General features: G+C 41.8%; 1 protein-coding gene across 1 annotated transcript; it reads left to right on the top strand.

Moving 5' to 3' along the window:
• Positions 1 to 12,145: 12,145 nt before the first annotated feature.
• Positions 12,146 to 16,187, top strand: LOC147438139 (hypersensitive-induced response protein 1-like). The gene is made up of 6 exons (XM_086487474.1): positions 12,146 to 12,294; positions 14,630 to 14,826; positions 14,978 to 15,098; positions 15,214 to 15,305; positions 15,425 to 15,521; positions 15,599 to 16,187. Exons 2-6 carry the CDS (start codon positions 14,638 to 14,640, stop codon positions 15,967 to 15,969), a joined length of 870 nt encoding a protein of 289 aa, XP_086343600.1. The 5' UTR covers positions 12,146 to 12,294; positions 14,630 to 14,637; the 3' UTR covers positions 15,970 to 16,187.
• Positions 16,188 to 17,165: the final 978 nt, after the last annotated feature.

A 17,165-nucleotide genomic window follows, 5' to 3' on the forward strand; every position in this document is an offset into this window, starting at 1 on the left:
GGATAACATCCCGATAGTGAGAGATATATTCAAGTAGTGATGGGTGTTGGTGCATGGAACACGTGTCCCAAGCCATCCAATTCCGATTTGCCTCATTTGTAGGCAAGAATTCTTTGTGAAACATAGCCTCAAAGGCTGCCCAACTCTGCGGTATGATATTCTTCTCCTTGAGAGACATCCACCACTTGTAGGCCTTGCCTTCCAGAGTTAAGGTTGTTTGCAGTGCTTTGACTACGTCCGGAGTACGCCGTAAGACGTGAATTTCAGAGAAAGATATTCACTGCATCCCTATTGCAATCTCGGTCTTCTCCCTTAAAAGTCATTGGTTTGGTTTTTTTCAACAACTCATCCACCTCCTTTGTAGTGAGAGTGTGCAAAGAATTTGGAGATGGACCTTGTCCATGATCAGAAGGGCCTTGCCCCTGAGTAGCAGTTTTCTCATGCATGTGTGTGTCAATAGGGCCCTTGGCCTGCTGCTGCTGCGTAAGTTGTATCATTAATGTAGATAATTTAGTGACATTTTCATTTAAATATGCAAAATTCCTTCCATGACTAATATGCGTGTCTGAAGTGCACGAAATTCTTGAATATCAAGTAGTTCATAAGCGTCTTCACCCACCATAGCGTCACGGGCACTCTTCGTGAGAGCATCCGGCCGCGAGCCATCACAAACAGGATCAAGCATATGATGCTCGAAATCAAAAGTCATTGATATCTGAATCCATGGCAACACCGTGCAGTGGAAGGAATAGAAGGAAAAATACATGGAGTCGAAAAATAATCCCGTTGTTGTATAATGCACCGCAACAGGTAATTAGCCGTTCTAATTACGTTCGTGCTCCAAGCTTGAAGCGACCGGTAATTTTGTTGGTAGTCCAAGCTTTAGTGAACCGTAAATTCACCCGTTCAAGGGTACCAAGTAGATTTGTCACAGTCGGCTGAAGGTTTCAAGGTATCTATTGATTCTGGACACCAAGGGGGCAATCAAAATTTTCTACACTTTAAGCTTGTCTGCAACAAACGGATTGCCTTCTAGAGTGCCTTCCTCAATTTTCTTGCACCCTCAAGCGAGGTCGACACCATGTTCGGTGGGTATCCCTTGCATGTTGGGTGGGCATTCCCCCTTAATCCAAAAAAATTGTCCAATTTTGGACCTTAGGGCAAGCCCTATGTGAAAACAAATCGCCTGTGTATGACGATGGTGCTGTAGGCCACCTTGGCTTGTCGAAGGAGATCGTAGCACCCCTTGTAGTGCTCCACCGAGGTCGCTGAAGAAGCACAAAATGATCGCAGGGGCAGCGCGATGCGGTTGAGCTCAAGAGCACCTGCGAGGGCGGAGGTCGAGCTTGCTCCCTCCCTCAACCAAGCCTGGCTGCACACGCTCCTTAGGTGCGATTTTTCTATTGCTTAGAAGGAAGCCATGCCCGCCTCCAACTCCTTTTCCCTCAAAGCTTGCATGTGCATGCTAAAAAAAACAGCGGTCCACCACCCACCCCTCTTGCCTAGAATAAACCCTTGCTCTTGATACCAGTGTAAAGCCTAGGGGTGACTAGAGCCTGGAATCTACCTCCCACTATATAGGCAATGCTCCTAGCCCTTTGTCCTAAATGATTACCTTTCCACACTGCCTAGTCTGGCCCCTGGCCCAGTCCATGACTCCCTGGCCTTGCCCTTGTCCTGACAATCCTAGAATGACCAGTAATTTTTGGAAGGGTCTCTTTGAGAATTTAGGAACAAGGCTAAATTTCTCTTTGGCCTATCACTTGCAAACGGATTGCCAAAGTGAAATAGCTAACCTAACAATTCTCGATCTACTAAAAGCCTATGTAACAGAAACAGATCAAAGATCCCAATAGGAGAAGTACTTACCCTTAGTGGAGTATGCCTACAATAGCACTGTACATACTTCCACAGAAAAAGCACCTTTTGAAATAATAGAGGGAAGATCAAAAAGTCCCTTGCTACTTAAGGTACACTGGAATATCTTCGATGCAGATGAGTATAGCATAGACCTACAAGAATCTTTCCAAAAGATTAAGGATGCTATCTCTATCTCACAGCAAAGGCAAAAGGTTGCTGCTGACAAGCACAAAAGAGCCCAAGCCTTTAAAGAGAATTAATTGGGTCTTATTAAAATTCCCCAAGGCTCGATTAAGGCACACGACAGGCAAGAATCCTATGGGACACCAAAAGTACTATGCTAAGTTAGCAAAAAGGTACTATGGTCCCTTCCAAATTCTTAGGCCAATAAATGAGATGGCCTATCAACTCAAATTGCCCAGCCATTGGCTCATACACAATGCTTTTCATGTGAGCCTATTAAAGCCTTACAAAGGAGAGCCACCTCAAGAACCTACTATTGAAGACCCACCGGAGATCGAGGACCAAGAAGAGGTGCTGCAACCCAAGTCCATTCTCCAACATGAAGACAAGGTACTAAGAGGCGGTAAAACAATCCGTCGATATCTTATTAAGTTTAAGAATTATCCTTTTGAAGATGCTAGATGGATGTAAGGCATACAACTAAAGGATAACCTAAACCTTGTCAATGCTTACAATGCTTCCCAAGAGTAAGCAAATGTACAAATGTTGAAAATGAACAAATTTTTTTGTCTTATAAGACTCTCTTTTTCTTTATTGTGCACAAAAATGAAGTAGTATGCATGCTTAGATCAAGTTTGCGGAGACGACGTCTCCCAAACACCAAGTAGAGCTTGTCACTCTACTATGGAAGATTGATAGGACTAATGTGCAGACATGCTTGTGGCAGCTTAGGCTCTCAAATGCCAAATGGAGTAGTCATCCATTCTGGAACGATGTCGTAGGGTAAAATAGGGATCCTCTATCCACCAGGAAAAAGACTAATGAATATGCTTTATCTTCTCTACCCCATAGTCGAGGACGACTATGATTTCAAGAGAGAGGTAATGTCATAATAAACAATATCTAATTCTCCTAAATAATTTTCTCATGTTAAACTGATCATTTAATATGGGGAAATGCCAGGGGAGAAAAAGCTAGAATATTGGCTAAGCTAGTAGACTAGCCACAATAGGGATCCAAAGGAGGGAAAATAGGGATCCAAAGGGGGGGCCATCTGCACAAGAGCAATGTGCAACAATGGGCTTAAAAGACCCTAAGGTTCAACCCATTAAGACTTCCAAAATGCTAAGGCCCAAAATTCAAAGGTTGTGTCCAAGGGTGAAAAGCCTAGGGGAATTGGATGCTTTGTGTGTGTCCCAAAGTCTTTCTCAAGACCTACAAAGGAGGGGGAGAGCCAAGAAGTAGGGGATGAGAGAGAAACTCTCTCTCTCACACACACACACACACAAGCTTACTTTGTACACAAGGGGAAAGAAGGACACATATCAGCTCCCTAGCCCAGATGCCTACAACATGTACTCAAATCCTATTGGATGGCCTTGGAGGTGGACCTATGAGAACTAGGCTAGAGTAAGTCTAGTTTAATTAACTTAAAAACACTTAATAAAAGAACCAAAGGAATTAATCTCTCTAGAAGACTATTGGACAGTCTCCCAAGGGGTCCAATGAGCATTCAGCAGCCCAATGGCTTGCCTGATTCCTATTGGCTAGCAGACAAAGGGGTCCAATGGGAGTTTAGTTGCATTAATTAATGAGCAAAAGCTCTCACAAAATGGGAAAGGGGGACACATGTCAGGGCTATCACTTATGCGGCTTAATTTCCATTGGCCAGGCATGGGGGAGGTCCAATAGGGCTGTAGCATGAGCAATTAGCAAGGGGGGTCGACCAAGAGAGAGAGGGGGCTGATTTTCTCAAGGAATTATTCACTTACACACTCACACAATCAAGGTGTGAAGCAAGAAGACTCTCTCTCTCTCTCTCCTTCTCAAGCTTTAATGGAAAGCTTACCACCTACTCCAAGCTTGTGAGAAGGGAGGCCTACACCAACAACTCTTGGCTTTGTGATGCAAATCCAACCAAGAGCCAAGCTTCAATGCATGCTCATCTCCTCTACCATGCTAATTACTAAGCTAAACTATGCTAATATTAGTGATTATGTGAGGAGATGTATATCTTTCTCGTAAGAATACTCCTTCTTCCTCTCAATCTACTCTCATACCCCGCTAGCTCTCACCATCTTCGAAGGTGTGTGAGGTCTTGGGTCTGAGACCGTGAGGGAATTGGTGTTGTGTTTAATAGCTGTTGTGCTTAGTGCTTGCTTGAAGTTTCCATCTTCATAGCACTAGCTAGTATTGAAGGAACACAAAGGATTGTATTCTAAAATGTCTCTCTTGATGGGAGAAACCATAATACAAAGCCTTTTGGAGGGGGGACCGGCTCCATGCAAATCAGATCCTCAACTGTTGTCAATTGCTTAATTTCTCTCTCTTTTGAAGTATTGTTCATGCTATCTAATTAGGTGTTATACTTTTTGTTGCTCTTTCCACCCAAGCACTCTTGTTATTCTCATTAGGAATCTATTCTAATGAAATGCTCACTATGTTCATGCTATTTTCCGCTACACACAAGTTACTAGACCATTAAATGTTACAATTATGTACATCGACAAGCTTTAATCAAGTGGAAAGTTCAACCTAAGGAAGGTGCCACTTGGGAAAACATTAGTGCTCTAAAGAAGAAGTTCCCCACTTTTGTTTTCGAGGACAAAAACTCTTCCATAAGGGGGGAGTAATGTCAGGACAAGGGCAAGCCCAGGGAGTCACAGACTGGTGGGCCAGGGGCCAGGGTAGGCAGTGTGGACAAGGGGATCCATCTAGGGAAAGTGGCTAGGAGCCTACCTTTATATTGGGAGGTTGGGAGGAGGATCCTAAGTCTAGTCACCCAGGCCTTTACAAGAAGCTTCAGTCACTCCCTTAATTGGGAAATTGAGGCTCCTAGTCCAAAGCGATGTGGACAAAGAGGACTTCTTTATCTCTGCTCTCAAGCACGAGGATGTAATCCTAGGGGCACCATGGTTTGATCGCATGGCTACCAATGTTAAATTCCCTGAAAGGAGAATCTATTTTAGGTTCAGGGAAAAAGATATGTACATAGATGCTAAGGAAATGGGTAACATGATACCCATTGTACATACGCAAGCTTTCAATAAGTCAATAAGTAGCTCTATTTCCGTGTACATGATTTTTGCTAAAGATTCTCAAAATGAACCTAATGCTTTAGCAAAAGAAAATATAAAAAATCACAAGGAATTAGAGTTATCCAATTTTCTTAAGGGTTTCAAGATGTCTTTATTGACAACATCCCTATACGAGGCAATGCTAACCATGCAATTGAACTTCTTCCAAGAAGTTCACCGCCTAATAAACCTCCTTATAGAGTTTCTCAAGCTCAACAAGAGGAGATTATGCGGCAAGTGCACGAGTTAGTTGAGAAGGGCATGGTTGGGCCTAGCTCATCTCCATTTTGCTCAACTATCTTACTAGTGCAAAAGAAAGACGACACATATCGTATGTGTGTCAACTATAGAGAACTAAATAGGATCACTATCAAAAATAGGTTTCCCGTTCCACGGGTAGAAGACCTATTTGATAAGCTACAAGGGTCCACCTACTTTAGTAGGATTGACCTAAAAAGTGGCTACCATCAAATAAGGATAGTTGATCAAGACATTGTAAAGACCGCATTTCGCACTGAATTTGGTCTTTACGAATACATTGTCATGCCTTTTGGCTTGACCAATGCACCAGCCACATTCAATCGCTTGATGGAGAAGCTATTCAAGCCTCATTGAACCTTTACTGGAGTGTTCTTTGATGATATCATCATCTACTCTAATTCATTAGACGAACACAAGCAACACCTCCAGGTAATATTTAAAGTATTAAGATAGAATAAACTTTATGTTAACCGAAAGAAAAGTGAAATTTTCTTACAAGAGATTCAGTATTTAGGTCACATTATCTCTCAAGATGGCATCCAAATGGATCCATCAAAGTTAAAGGTAATAAAAGGATGGCCTAAACCAAGGAATCTTCATGAAATAAGAAGCTTTATAGGTATGTGTGCATACTATACACGCTTCATAGAAAATTTATCACTAATAGCAGGACCATTACATGACCTAACAAAGAAAAACGTTGGGTATGCATGGTCTGCCAAGGAGAACAATGCTTTTGAAAAGCTTAAAGACAAGCTTATCTCTCAACCTGTGCTTACACTGCCGGATCTCTCAAAGCCTTTTGAGGTCCAATGTGACGCTTGTGGTGATTGCCTTGGAGCTATTTTGCTCCAAGAAGGGCACGCCATAGCCTATGAAAGTCAAAGGATCGACCCTGTTGAGCAAGCTCTAGGAATATATGAAAAGGAACTCCTTGCAGTTCTACATGCCTTAGACTCATGGAAGCACTGTTTATTGGGGACTCCTTTCTTTGTGCGGACGGATCATCAAAGTCTTAAGTACTTTATGACGTAGACCAAGCTCTCCGACAAACAACTGAGGTGAGAAAATTTCCTTTCGCAATTTCATTTTCATATTGCTCACATTGCTAGCAAGCATAATCAAGTAGCCGATGCACTCTCAAGACGGCCGAGTGATCTTCGCTGCAGATGGGTACAGCCGAGACCTACAAGAATCTTTCCAAAAGATTAAGGATGCTATCTCTATCTCACAGCAAAGGCAAAAGACTGCTGCTAATAAGCGCAGAAGAGCCCAAGACTTTAAAGAAAATAATTGGGTCTTACTTAAATTTCCCAAGGCTCGATTAAGGCACACGACGGGCAAGAATCCTACGGGACACCAAAAGTACTATGCTAAGTTAGCAAAAAGGTACTATGTTCCTTCTAGATTCTTAGGCCAATCAATGAGATGGCCTATCAACTCAAGTTGCCCAACCATTGGCTCATACACCATGCTTTTCATGTGAGCCTACTAAAGCCTTACAAAGGAGAGCCACCTCAAGAACCAACTATTGAAGACCCACCGGAGATCGAGGACCAAGAAGAGGTACTGCAGCCCGAGTCCATTCTCTGACATGAAGACAAGGTACTAAGAGGTGGTAAAACAATCCGCCGATATCTTATTAAGTTTAAGAATTATCCTTTTGAAGATGCTAGATGGATGCAAGGCATACAATTAAAGGATAATCTAAACCTTGTCAATGCTTGCAATGCTTCCCTAGAGTAAGCAAATGTACAAATGTTTAAAATGAACAAATTTTTTGTCTTATAAGACTCTCTTTTTCTTTATTGTGCACAAATGTTAAGTAGTACGCATGCTTAGATCAAGTTTGCGTAGACGACCTCTCCCAAACACCAAGTAGAGCTTGTCACTCTACTATGGAAGATTGATAGGACTAATGTGCAGACATGCTTGTGGCAGCTTAGGCTCTCAAGCGCCAAAGGGATTAGTCATCCATTCTGGAACGATGTCTTAGGGTAACATAGGGATCCTCTACCCGCTAGAAAAAGGACTAATGAATGGGCTTTATCTTTTCTACCCCATAGTCGAGGAGGACTATGATTTCAAGAGAGAGGTAATGTCATAATAACTAATATCTAATTCTCCTAAATGATTTTCTCATGTTAAACTGATCATTTAATATGGGGAAGTATCAGGGGATAAAAATCTAGAATATTGGTTAAGCTGGCAGACCAGCCACAATATGGATCCAAAGGAGACTATTGGACAGTCTCTCAAGAGGTCCAATGAGAATTTGGCAGGCCAATGGCTTGCCTGATTCCTATTGGCTAGGAGACAAAGGGGTCCAATGAGAGTTTAGTTGCATTATTTAATTAGCTAAAGCTCTCACAAAAGGGGAAAGGGGGACACATGTCAGAAGACTATCACTTATGCTCCTTAAATCCTATTGGCTAAGCCTGGAGGGGTCCAATGGGAAGCCAGCATGAGGAAATAGCATGAGGGGTCGACCAAGAGAGACAGGGGGACTAAATTTCTCAAGGCATTGTCACTTACACACTCACACTAGCTCATGTGTGGAGCAAGAAGACTCTCTCTCTCTCTCTCTCTCTCTCTCTCTCTCTCTCTCTCTCTCTCTCTCTCTCTCTCTCTCTCTCTTTCTCAAGCTTTACTGGAAAGCTTATCACCTACTCCAAGCTTGTGAGAAGGGAGGCCTACACCAACAACTCTTGGCTTTGTGATGCAAATCCAACCAAGAGACAAGCTTCAATGCATGCTCATCTCCTAATTACTAAGCTATGCTATGCTAATATGAGTGATTATGTGAGGAGATGTACATCTTTCTCGTAAGACTACTCCTTCTTCCTCTCAATCTACTCTCATACCCCGCTAGCTCTCACCATCTTCAAAGGTGTGTGAGGTCTTGGGTCTGAGACCGTGAGGGAATTGATGTTGTGTTTTATAAGGTGTTTTGCTTAGTGCTTGAAGTTTCCATCTTCATTGCACTAGCTATTATTGGAGGAACACAAAGCATTGTATTGTAAAATGTCTCTCCTGATGGGGAAACCTATAATACAAAGCCTTTTGGAGGGGGGACTGACTCCATATAAATCCAATCCTCAACAGTTGTCAATAGCTTAATTTCTCTCTCTTTTGAAGTATTGTTCATGCTATCTAACTAGGTGTTATGCTTTTTGTTGCTCTCTCCACCCAAGCACTCTTGTTATGCTCATTAGGAATCTATTCTAATGAAATGCTCACTATGTTCATGTTATTTTCCGCTACACACAAGTTACTAGGCCATTAAATGTTACACATAGCATTTAGTTAGCTTGGCATGAACAATACTTTCGCAAGAGGGAGAATTTAGAGAACATGACAACAGTTGAGGACCGGATTTATGTGGATCCGGTCCCCCCTCCAACAGGCATTTGTATTATGATTTCGCCCATCAAGAGAGACTTGTTACAATACAATCTTTGTGTTCCTTGTGACCTAGGTGTTGCAATGAAGATGGAAAGCTTCATGCATCACGAGCATAACATAAACTTTGAGGAAAGCGTTAACTATCCCAAGCCTCAGTCCCAAGACCTCAAACACCTTAGAAGGTGGAGAGAGGTAGCAGGGAATGAGGGTAGGGAAGAGGAAGAAGAAACATTTCATAGGAGAAAGAATTAGTTCCTCACTTATCATCTCTCTTCTTGCTAGCATACATAATAGCATAGCAATGAAGATGGAGAAGATGGCAAGCTTGAGCATTGAAGCATGTCTCTTGGTTGGATTTTCATTCCATAGCCAAGAGTGTTGGTGTAGGCTCTCAACCTCTCTACTTGCTTGGATAAGGAGAGGGAGATCTTGCACTTTGCACTTCACACAATAAGAGTGTGTGTGGGAGAGTATACCCCCTAAGCAGGTCCCCTACTTGCTTTGGTCGACCCCCCCTTGTAGCTCATGCTTGAAGCTCATTGGACCCGTCCATGCCCAGCCAATCACTAGCAAGAGTCATACCAAGCAACAAGGGTAGCCTTGGGACAAGTGTCCCCCTTTCCCCTTTGAGAGAGAGGGTTTGATAAATGTAAAAACAATTAGTTTAATATTCTAAATTATCATTGGACCCCTTGGGTGGCTAACCAATAGGCTTCAAGCACACCATGAGGGCAACCTAGCTAGGGGCTTGACATGTGTCCTACTTTGCCCTTGGGCAAGGGGTGCCCTTTGGGAGAGAGAGTGGTCAAGCAACCATCCCCCCTTCTTGCATGGCTCGCCCCCTCCTTGTAGGGATTCACTTTGACTTTTGTACCACCTCAAGCCCCTCAACCTTGGGCCTAGTTCTCACAACAAGATTGGTCCTTAAGCCCCTCAAGCTTGGGCTGGGTTATCACCTCAAGTACAACCCTAGCATCTCAAGCATGACAAGCACCTCAATCATCTTAATCATCAAGCACCTCAAGCATCTCAAGCATCTTAGTTATCAGGCATGTCAAGCACCTTAAGCTTGGGTCGGGTTCCCACCTCAACCACAGCCCTAGCTTACCTAAGGTCAAAGAACTTTTAACACTAACTATTGGAGGTCTTAATGAAGCTAACCCTAAGGTCTTTACGCTCCATTGGTTAGCCTTGGTCTTTGATATACCATCTCTCATTTGGGCCCCTTTACCATTGGCCACGTGTTGAGATAAATCTATAAGCACATGTCTATATCCTAACCCTTGTTCGCGTTTATTCTCCCACATTAAAGGATCAGTTTAATATGAGAAAATCTTTGCGTTGGTTAGATATTAGATTTTATGACATCCGTCAATGTGATGCTGGTTAGTTTTGCATCTGACCAAGTCTCCACCTTGCTCAACGATGGTCATCCTAACCCTTGTTCGCGTTTATTCTCCCACATTAAAGGATCAGTTTAATATGAGAAAATCTTTGCGTTGGTTAGATATTAGATTTTATGACATCCGTCAATGTGATGCTGGTTAGTTTTGCATCTGACCAAGTCTCCACCTTGCTCAACGATGGTCTGGTTTCAGAGATATCAGAGATTTGATTGGACAACTCATCGATTTTCTTGTCCATGCTCCTTTCTTCTTTGACTTTAGCTATGCTTCATCTTCAGAAATCTTAGTGTTAGATGAGCTAGAGTCTGATGAAGTGCCATTTGAAGAACTTTCATTGGAAATAGAGCTAGATTTGAATCTTCAACTCCTTTCCTTCTTAGCATACTATTCCAATTTTGAGGCTCACTAAACCAGGTCATTGAATTTCTTAGTTGGACCTCTACCTCTTGCTCCCTCAGCTCTTTACTTTTGAACCCACTAAAAAACTAGGCTCGTATTCTTTTTTTTGATGGCGGTTTGTGTAACCTCCCTTACCGTATCTTATCCAATTTACACAAGATGTCTTCATCATCTCTGTTATCATTGTATTCCAAGATGAAATCCTTCTTGAGTTTAGAGTAGGTTCTCAACTTACACACTAGATAGTGGTAAACCTTCTTCAATTTAGAGCAGTTTCTCAGCTTATACGCTGGATAGTGGCAATACCACTTTTCGGTTGCATCTTTCAATGTTTGAGGGCAATGTTTGAGGGTAATAGTAGCAGCACTGCCAACACAATAGCTTGATAGCAATAGGTCCTTTGCTAGATAATCCATTGATTTGTTGGGCTAATAAACATAGCTTCACACGACTACACAATAGTGTCGGCTCCTCGCCACTATTAGACATGCTTACAAACACTCGATAAACACCACTATGGTAGCATAAGATCTCTTGCTAGAGATGTTAGGCTCATATAGCCATGTAGAAAAGTAAAGCTAGCATGCATGCATGCAACCACTCTTACATGCAAAGCCTTATATATATATAATGGTTTTCTTAATGAAAACTCTCTTGGCAACTTTTAATCGACTACCGTGTATAGCTATGGCTATGGCTTCCTTCTCTCTTGTTTCTAACATTGGTATTATAGCCAGGGCTAGGAATTGTAGCTTGTGTGAGCTTGTGAGAAGGGACACTTTGAAGCAGCAAGATTCACTCCAAAACACAGACAAAAGCTTTGGGCGTTGCCAAAAGAAAATTGGAGTCTGGAGATTGCCTCCACACAACACCTTCACAAGGAATCACACTATTCAATTGGATTCAACCAAAACACAAGCGCATGACAACAATTTTCATAGTCAATCATTAACACTTAGGGCATTGTGAGGACAACATAAATTTAACATTGTAAGTTTTTTTGGGTGCTGAAGTTGGCGATTCCGCCATCAGATGCTCAATTGGGCCATTAGTCTCTATTAATTGTATTTCCACCATAGAATGACCAATTTTGTGTCAGAAAAGACATCAATTTGCATTGTTAGTCAAGAACATGGTCATTCAAGGGCTAGTGTCGCTTACAATTTCGTAGGTCGGCATGTTGAATTGAAAAAACTTTTTGAAGCCGTTTTAGACCAAGAAATTGTTGCTGCTTTAGTTTTCTTATTCTTGAGAGAGGCATTGGCCCTTGTTTTAGACTTCATCTTTATAGCTTCCTAACAAGAGTGTCGGGAATGCCTGTTCATGAGAAGTTTGTTTAAATACCCAAAGGCTTCAACTAACTACGCTGCTTGCAGGGATTAGTGCAGAGCATGTAGGGCTGCGAGAACCGAGGGATTTTACTATACATGGCGTATGCAACTCTTCCTCTCCATGATGTCCTTAGTGTGAACCAGCTCTTATAGGCTGTTTGCCTCCGTGCGAAACGCTTCTAAAAGTGTGTGGAAGTGAACGGCATAATCAGAGGATTGGATGCTTCCTACTTACTATATCCAAGGATTTAAAGTGATGGCAACGAGGAGTTTGAGCCAGATCTGACAGTGCCGCATTGTTTGATTTGCGGCCGGCCGCGACTGTTTTCTCCATCTTCGTCCTGCAGCGGCTTCTTCCTTTCCAGACTCCAGGTATCCATGCCTGCTCGCCCTCCCTTGTCAAGTTCCTAGCGCATGTGCACGTTTCTGTGTATGGAGAGAGAGAGAGAGAGAGAGAGAGAGAGAGAGAGGTGCGTTGTTTGACAATTGACAAGAATTCTCTGGCTTTTCTTCCTTGATGTACGCCTTATCTGTATGACCAAACCGACATGAAATTTCAGTTTCATGGCTGGAAGGTTTATAGTATCATTATTTTCAGGCATCCTAGACCTCACTTGGCCAGAACTGAAACGCAAAGTTTTTTTGTTAGGCATGTCCTTAATAGTTCCTCAGACTTGTCTTTTTGTTAGACATGCCCCCAATAGTTTCTTAGAAATTTGGCGCTACTTTAGTGAAGATATGTGTTAATAGGCAACATATTTCGTACATGTTTAAGCTTAACATGCGGTTATATACATGGCTCATGCAATGTCTGTGGCATATGTCTCACAAGTTCTGAGAAACCCAGAAGTATAAAGATGATGGGATGTAGTGTTGCAAACTCTAGTTTTCAGTGATATGTCTTGATTGTTGTCAATACTTACATTTCTGTCAATGTTCAAGTCAAGAATCATAGAAGGAAGCTCTCCTTCATGCTTTAATGAAAGCCATGTGCTCTAAGTCCAGTTTTTTGTCTTCTTCGAAGAGATATGTGGGAAAATTGTCAAGGATCTCTTTTTTAGAATCAGCTTATTGCATCTAAGCACGGGTATGTGTACATATATGACAACTTTTGTATCATACATTCAATGAGTGCACAAATTGTGCATAGTTATATTTTACACTTACCTGAAGGGTGAGTGCCTTTGAGAGATTTGGTCGAATCTTTACTTATTGAGTTTTGATCTTAGGAGTGAAACATATTTTCTTATGGAGTTAAGATGTTTTGGGAATCACCCTAAGTATGCTTGAAGGATTTTGTGTAGCTTGTAGACCACTACAGCATGTAGGAGGCCCCTATGAAAGGGTTAGAAATTTTTAATGCACCTGGTGGAATTGGGGGAATGAATAGTTTGTGATTGCTGGTTTTCCATAACTCGAGGATGACAAGCTCTTCCTCTTAAATCATCCTCCAGTGGGAGTTGTCATTTGTAGTTCGGGCTCCTGATATATCGATTCAAGGGTAACGGAACCCAACAATGAACTAGTTGCCCAATGCCTACAAAGAGCAGGTACTACGGTTTTTGACTTCTATGATGGTTTCTTGGGGTGACATGCGTAAAAAATGACACTGTTATCAGCGGTATCATTAGATGGCCTATGACACTGTTATCAGCATATCTACAGATGGCTGAGAGCTTTGAGAGGTTAATATTTTTGCATCTCTTGTATCAAAACTTGCATAAGCATTGATGCCAAGAAACCCATGTTCCTGAAACTCACATTTCTTTGTAGACCAAATTTTTTTATTGTGTGGTTGCCATTAGTCTATTTGATGTTTTCAAATCTCAGCCATGAGTCTCTAGCACATAACACACTTGATTCTTGTCTTGCTTTGACATGTCGGGCAATGTGCATAATCTCTCAGTATCCATATGTCTACCTTTCTCTTGTAGTTCTTTACGATACCTCTTGGATGCTGTTTAAGCATGAATTGAATTAATCTAAATCCTCTGAAACCTGCTTATAAACTATGCATGAGCTCAACCTTAAAGAGAGAGATGGAGGTGTTACGTGCTCATAATGATTTTCTTGAGTGGTAGTGCTAAGTGAAGGGAGTATTCCTAAGCTCCATTGAAGTGTGTCCCCTATCGTCTATTCCTGATCAACCCTCTTGGGAGGGGAATAATCTGCCATGCTCAACTCTAGAATCTAAAAAACAGCAAAACAAAACCTTAACTTCAAAAAGGCATCAAGCGGTGTGAGTGGCACTTAAAAAGATGCACTGGACCTTGAACCCATGAACACTAGAAAGGCTTAATTGCCAAAACGGAGGGTAGAGACCTTGCAAAGACTAACTTATTTGGAATAATCCTGAAATGGAGGGGGCCCTGTCTACTTTTAAATTTGGATTTCTCGTCCCCTTCTTTGTGGCCTGTGCTGCGGCTGCAACCCACTTCTCCTTTTGCCTCAGATAATTGCTCAGATGTGGTAGTGCCATGTTAGTGTACCATGTGACACAGTGACGTGCCACATCAGTACTGATGACATGCTCCCAGCTAGTCCCATTAAAATACAGTTTTAAATAGGAGTTTTCACGGCTCGGCTTTACGTCGAGGAGAGGTGAAGGTGGGCTGAAGAAATTCTCAACTCTTTTACCAGTTGAAAACAATGGTTAATACTTTTGTTGAAGGGAAGGCTGATGTAGTCTTGTGTTTGTTTCTTGCAGGGTTCAGTATGGGGCAGACTCTTGGGTGCATGCAAGTGGATCAGTCAACTGTAGCCATAAAAGAAAACTTTGGGAAGTTTGATCATGTTTTGGAGCCTGGTTGTCATTGTGTACCCTGGTGCCTTGGAAGTTATGTTGTTGGAGTATTATCAATGCGTGTGCAGCAATTAGATGTTCGATGTGAGACAAAAACAAAGGTATGTGTTACCATAAATCATATAGGATCTGCGACATCTTTCAAAACAAGTGAGCTCAAAATTTAGCTCTGTTGCAGGACAATGTACTTGTACAATTAGGATCTGCAGCATCTTTTTATAGAAGTTAGCTCAACATCTAGTTCTATTGCAGGACAATGTATTTGTGAATGTTGTGGCATCTGTACAATATAGAGCTATTCAAACTAATGCTAAGGATGCCTTCTACAAGCTCACAAATCCTCGCGAACAGATACAGTCTTATGTGTTTGATGGTGAGGATCCCCCTCCCCCAAAGAAAATCTCTCTATTCCAGCTACTTACGTACCCCTTGTATGTGCCTTTTCACTTTTTTGAAGGTCGATAATCTGAGCCTTTCTGTGTGTGTAGTGGTGAGGGCTACTGTGCCAAAGATGAACTTGGATGATGTCTTTGAGCAAAAAAGTGAGGTTGGAAAGGCGGTTGCTGATGAACTGGAAAAGGTGTGCTTTCTTTTACTGAAAACTGATTTCCTGAAGACTTCTGTACATTATCAACAAAGAAGCTGATGATGAGAGGGATGTGCATGTTACATAAAGACTTTGCTGTTTGCGTTCGGCAGGCCATGTCCAATTACGGATTTGAGATAGTGCAGACGTTGATTGTTGACATTGTCCCAGACGATACGGTGAAGCGAGCAATGAATGAAATCAATGCAGGTATGTTGCTATAGGCTTTTTGTTAACCGTCTAGAATTTTGTCAGTCAGATCTAATTGCTGTCGTTCTGATTGTTAGCCTCAAGAATGAGAGTTGCTACTCAGGAGAAAGCTGAAGCAGAGAAAATTCTTCAAGTGAAACGTGCAGAGGCTGAGGCTGAATCCAAGTATCTGTCAGGGCTTGGTATTGCTAGACAGAGGCAAGCTATTGTGGATGGGCTACGCGAGAGTGTTCTCAACTTCTCTCATAACGTACCTGGTACGACAGCCAAGGATGTGATGGACATGGTACTTGTCACACAGTACTTTGACACCATGCGCGACATTGGAGCCTCTTCGAAAAATTCGACTGTCTTTATTCCTCATGGTCCTGGAGCAGTTCGTGATGTTGCAGATCAAATACGCAACGGCCTTCTGCAAGGTGAAGCAGGGTCTTCTTCATTGATATAGCACCTGCTTTGATCTCTTTTTAGGATAATGAATGTTACAGGATGTACGCGTTTCATACCAGATTGTTTTGAGTCGAATATTGTATAGTGTTTTGGATTAGATACAGCCTTAGATCACAAGCAAAGCCACATAATTTTATTTTTTAATCCCCCTCAAATAATGCTCGTAATTGTAATGAAATAAACAGAAATACCTCAATGAGTCTGTTTTTAGGACCACATCCATATTTTTTTAGCAGGCTAATCTCGGGAATATTCAATTGGACGGGTATTTGAAAGTTGTCAGGCAATATGTATGTGGAGAAACATGTGAATAAGAAGAAGGTCATTTTTGTTCATCTAGTCGTCTGCATGGTCTATGCCACCTAAGGTCAGAACATGATTGTTTGTGGATTTTGTCGGTCTCAAGTTCTTTTGTCTGCCAATGGCGAATTGTAAATCAGAAATTTTTCTTCTGTCCATTGTCTTGCTCTTTTCTCGAAAGTTTGGTGGTCTGGATGTGGAATATGATTTATGGATCCAGCGATGAAATAATGATCTGGAACTTCGAACTGTAAAAGGGGGGGGGGGGGAACAAAAACTTCCCTCCTGCAGATCTATGTATGGAAAGCACTACTAATAGGTTTCCTTCCCTCAAGAATGGGGTTGTTAATTTTCCATTAAGGTGTATTATCTTTTTCAGCTTTATACTCAAGTGCGTGCTATTTTCACTCTACCTTTCCACATGAATATAGATACTATGGCTAAAAACTTCCTTTTAATATGATATGATGTGGGATACAGTAGGGACTGAAGGCTCCTCGATCTCTTAGCCTTTTCTTCATCTAGATGGTGTTTACACCTGTCTTTCTCTAGAAGGTGCATTACCTCCAATATGCTTAGGAAAAAGTATATACATAGCTTGTTAGATATCATGGGCCTAACGGTCGGCGGTCCTTGGACTTGGAACTTGTTAAAACTGTGGAAATAAAATCATCATCTTCTTATGCTACCTATGAATTTGTGAACTTTTTCATAGGATATGATATGTTAATGAAACCTTTGGGCTATTATGGATTACATAAGTCCATTATAAAAACTGGTTGCATGTACTCTCGTCTGTAGTTGTCATTTGTGGGCTATCCTATAAACTTTATAATTTGGATACTTCTTAATAATTTGTATGGCCCTAGCTAACCTTGCCAGAGTGGGTATTAA

Source organism: Adiantum capillus-veneris, chromosome 17, assembly GCF_014529385.1.
Source record: "Adiantum capillus-veneris isolate H3 chromosome 17, ASM1452938v2, whole genome shotgun sequence".
Taxonomy (NCBI): domain Eukaryota; kingdom Viridiplantae; phylum Streptophyta; class Polypodiopsida; order Polypodiales; family Pteridaceae; genus Adiantum; species Adiantum capillus-veneris.

Excerpts from the sequence above, each read along its gene's own strand:
- LOC147438139 (XM_086487474.1), top strand. The coding sequence starts at position 14,638 with ATGGGGCAGACTCTTGGGTGCATGCAAGTGGATCAGTCAACTGTAGCC. Across the intron at positions 15,099-15,213 it reads ACAGTCTTATGTGTTTGATG|TGGTGAGGGCTACTGTGCCA; the intron begins GTGAGGATCCCC and ends CTGTGTGTGTAG. Across the intron at positions 15,522-15,598 it reads AATGAATGAAATCAATGCAG|CCTCAAGAATGAGAGTTGCT; the intron begins GTATGTTGCTAT and ends TCTGATTGTTAG.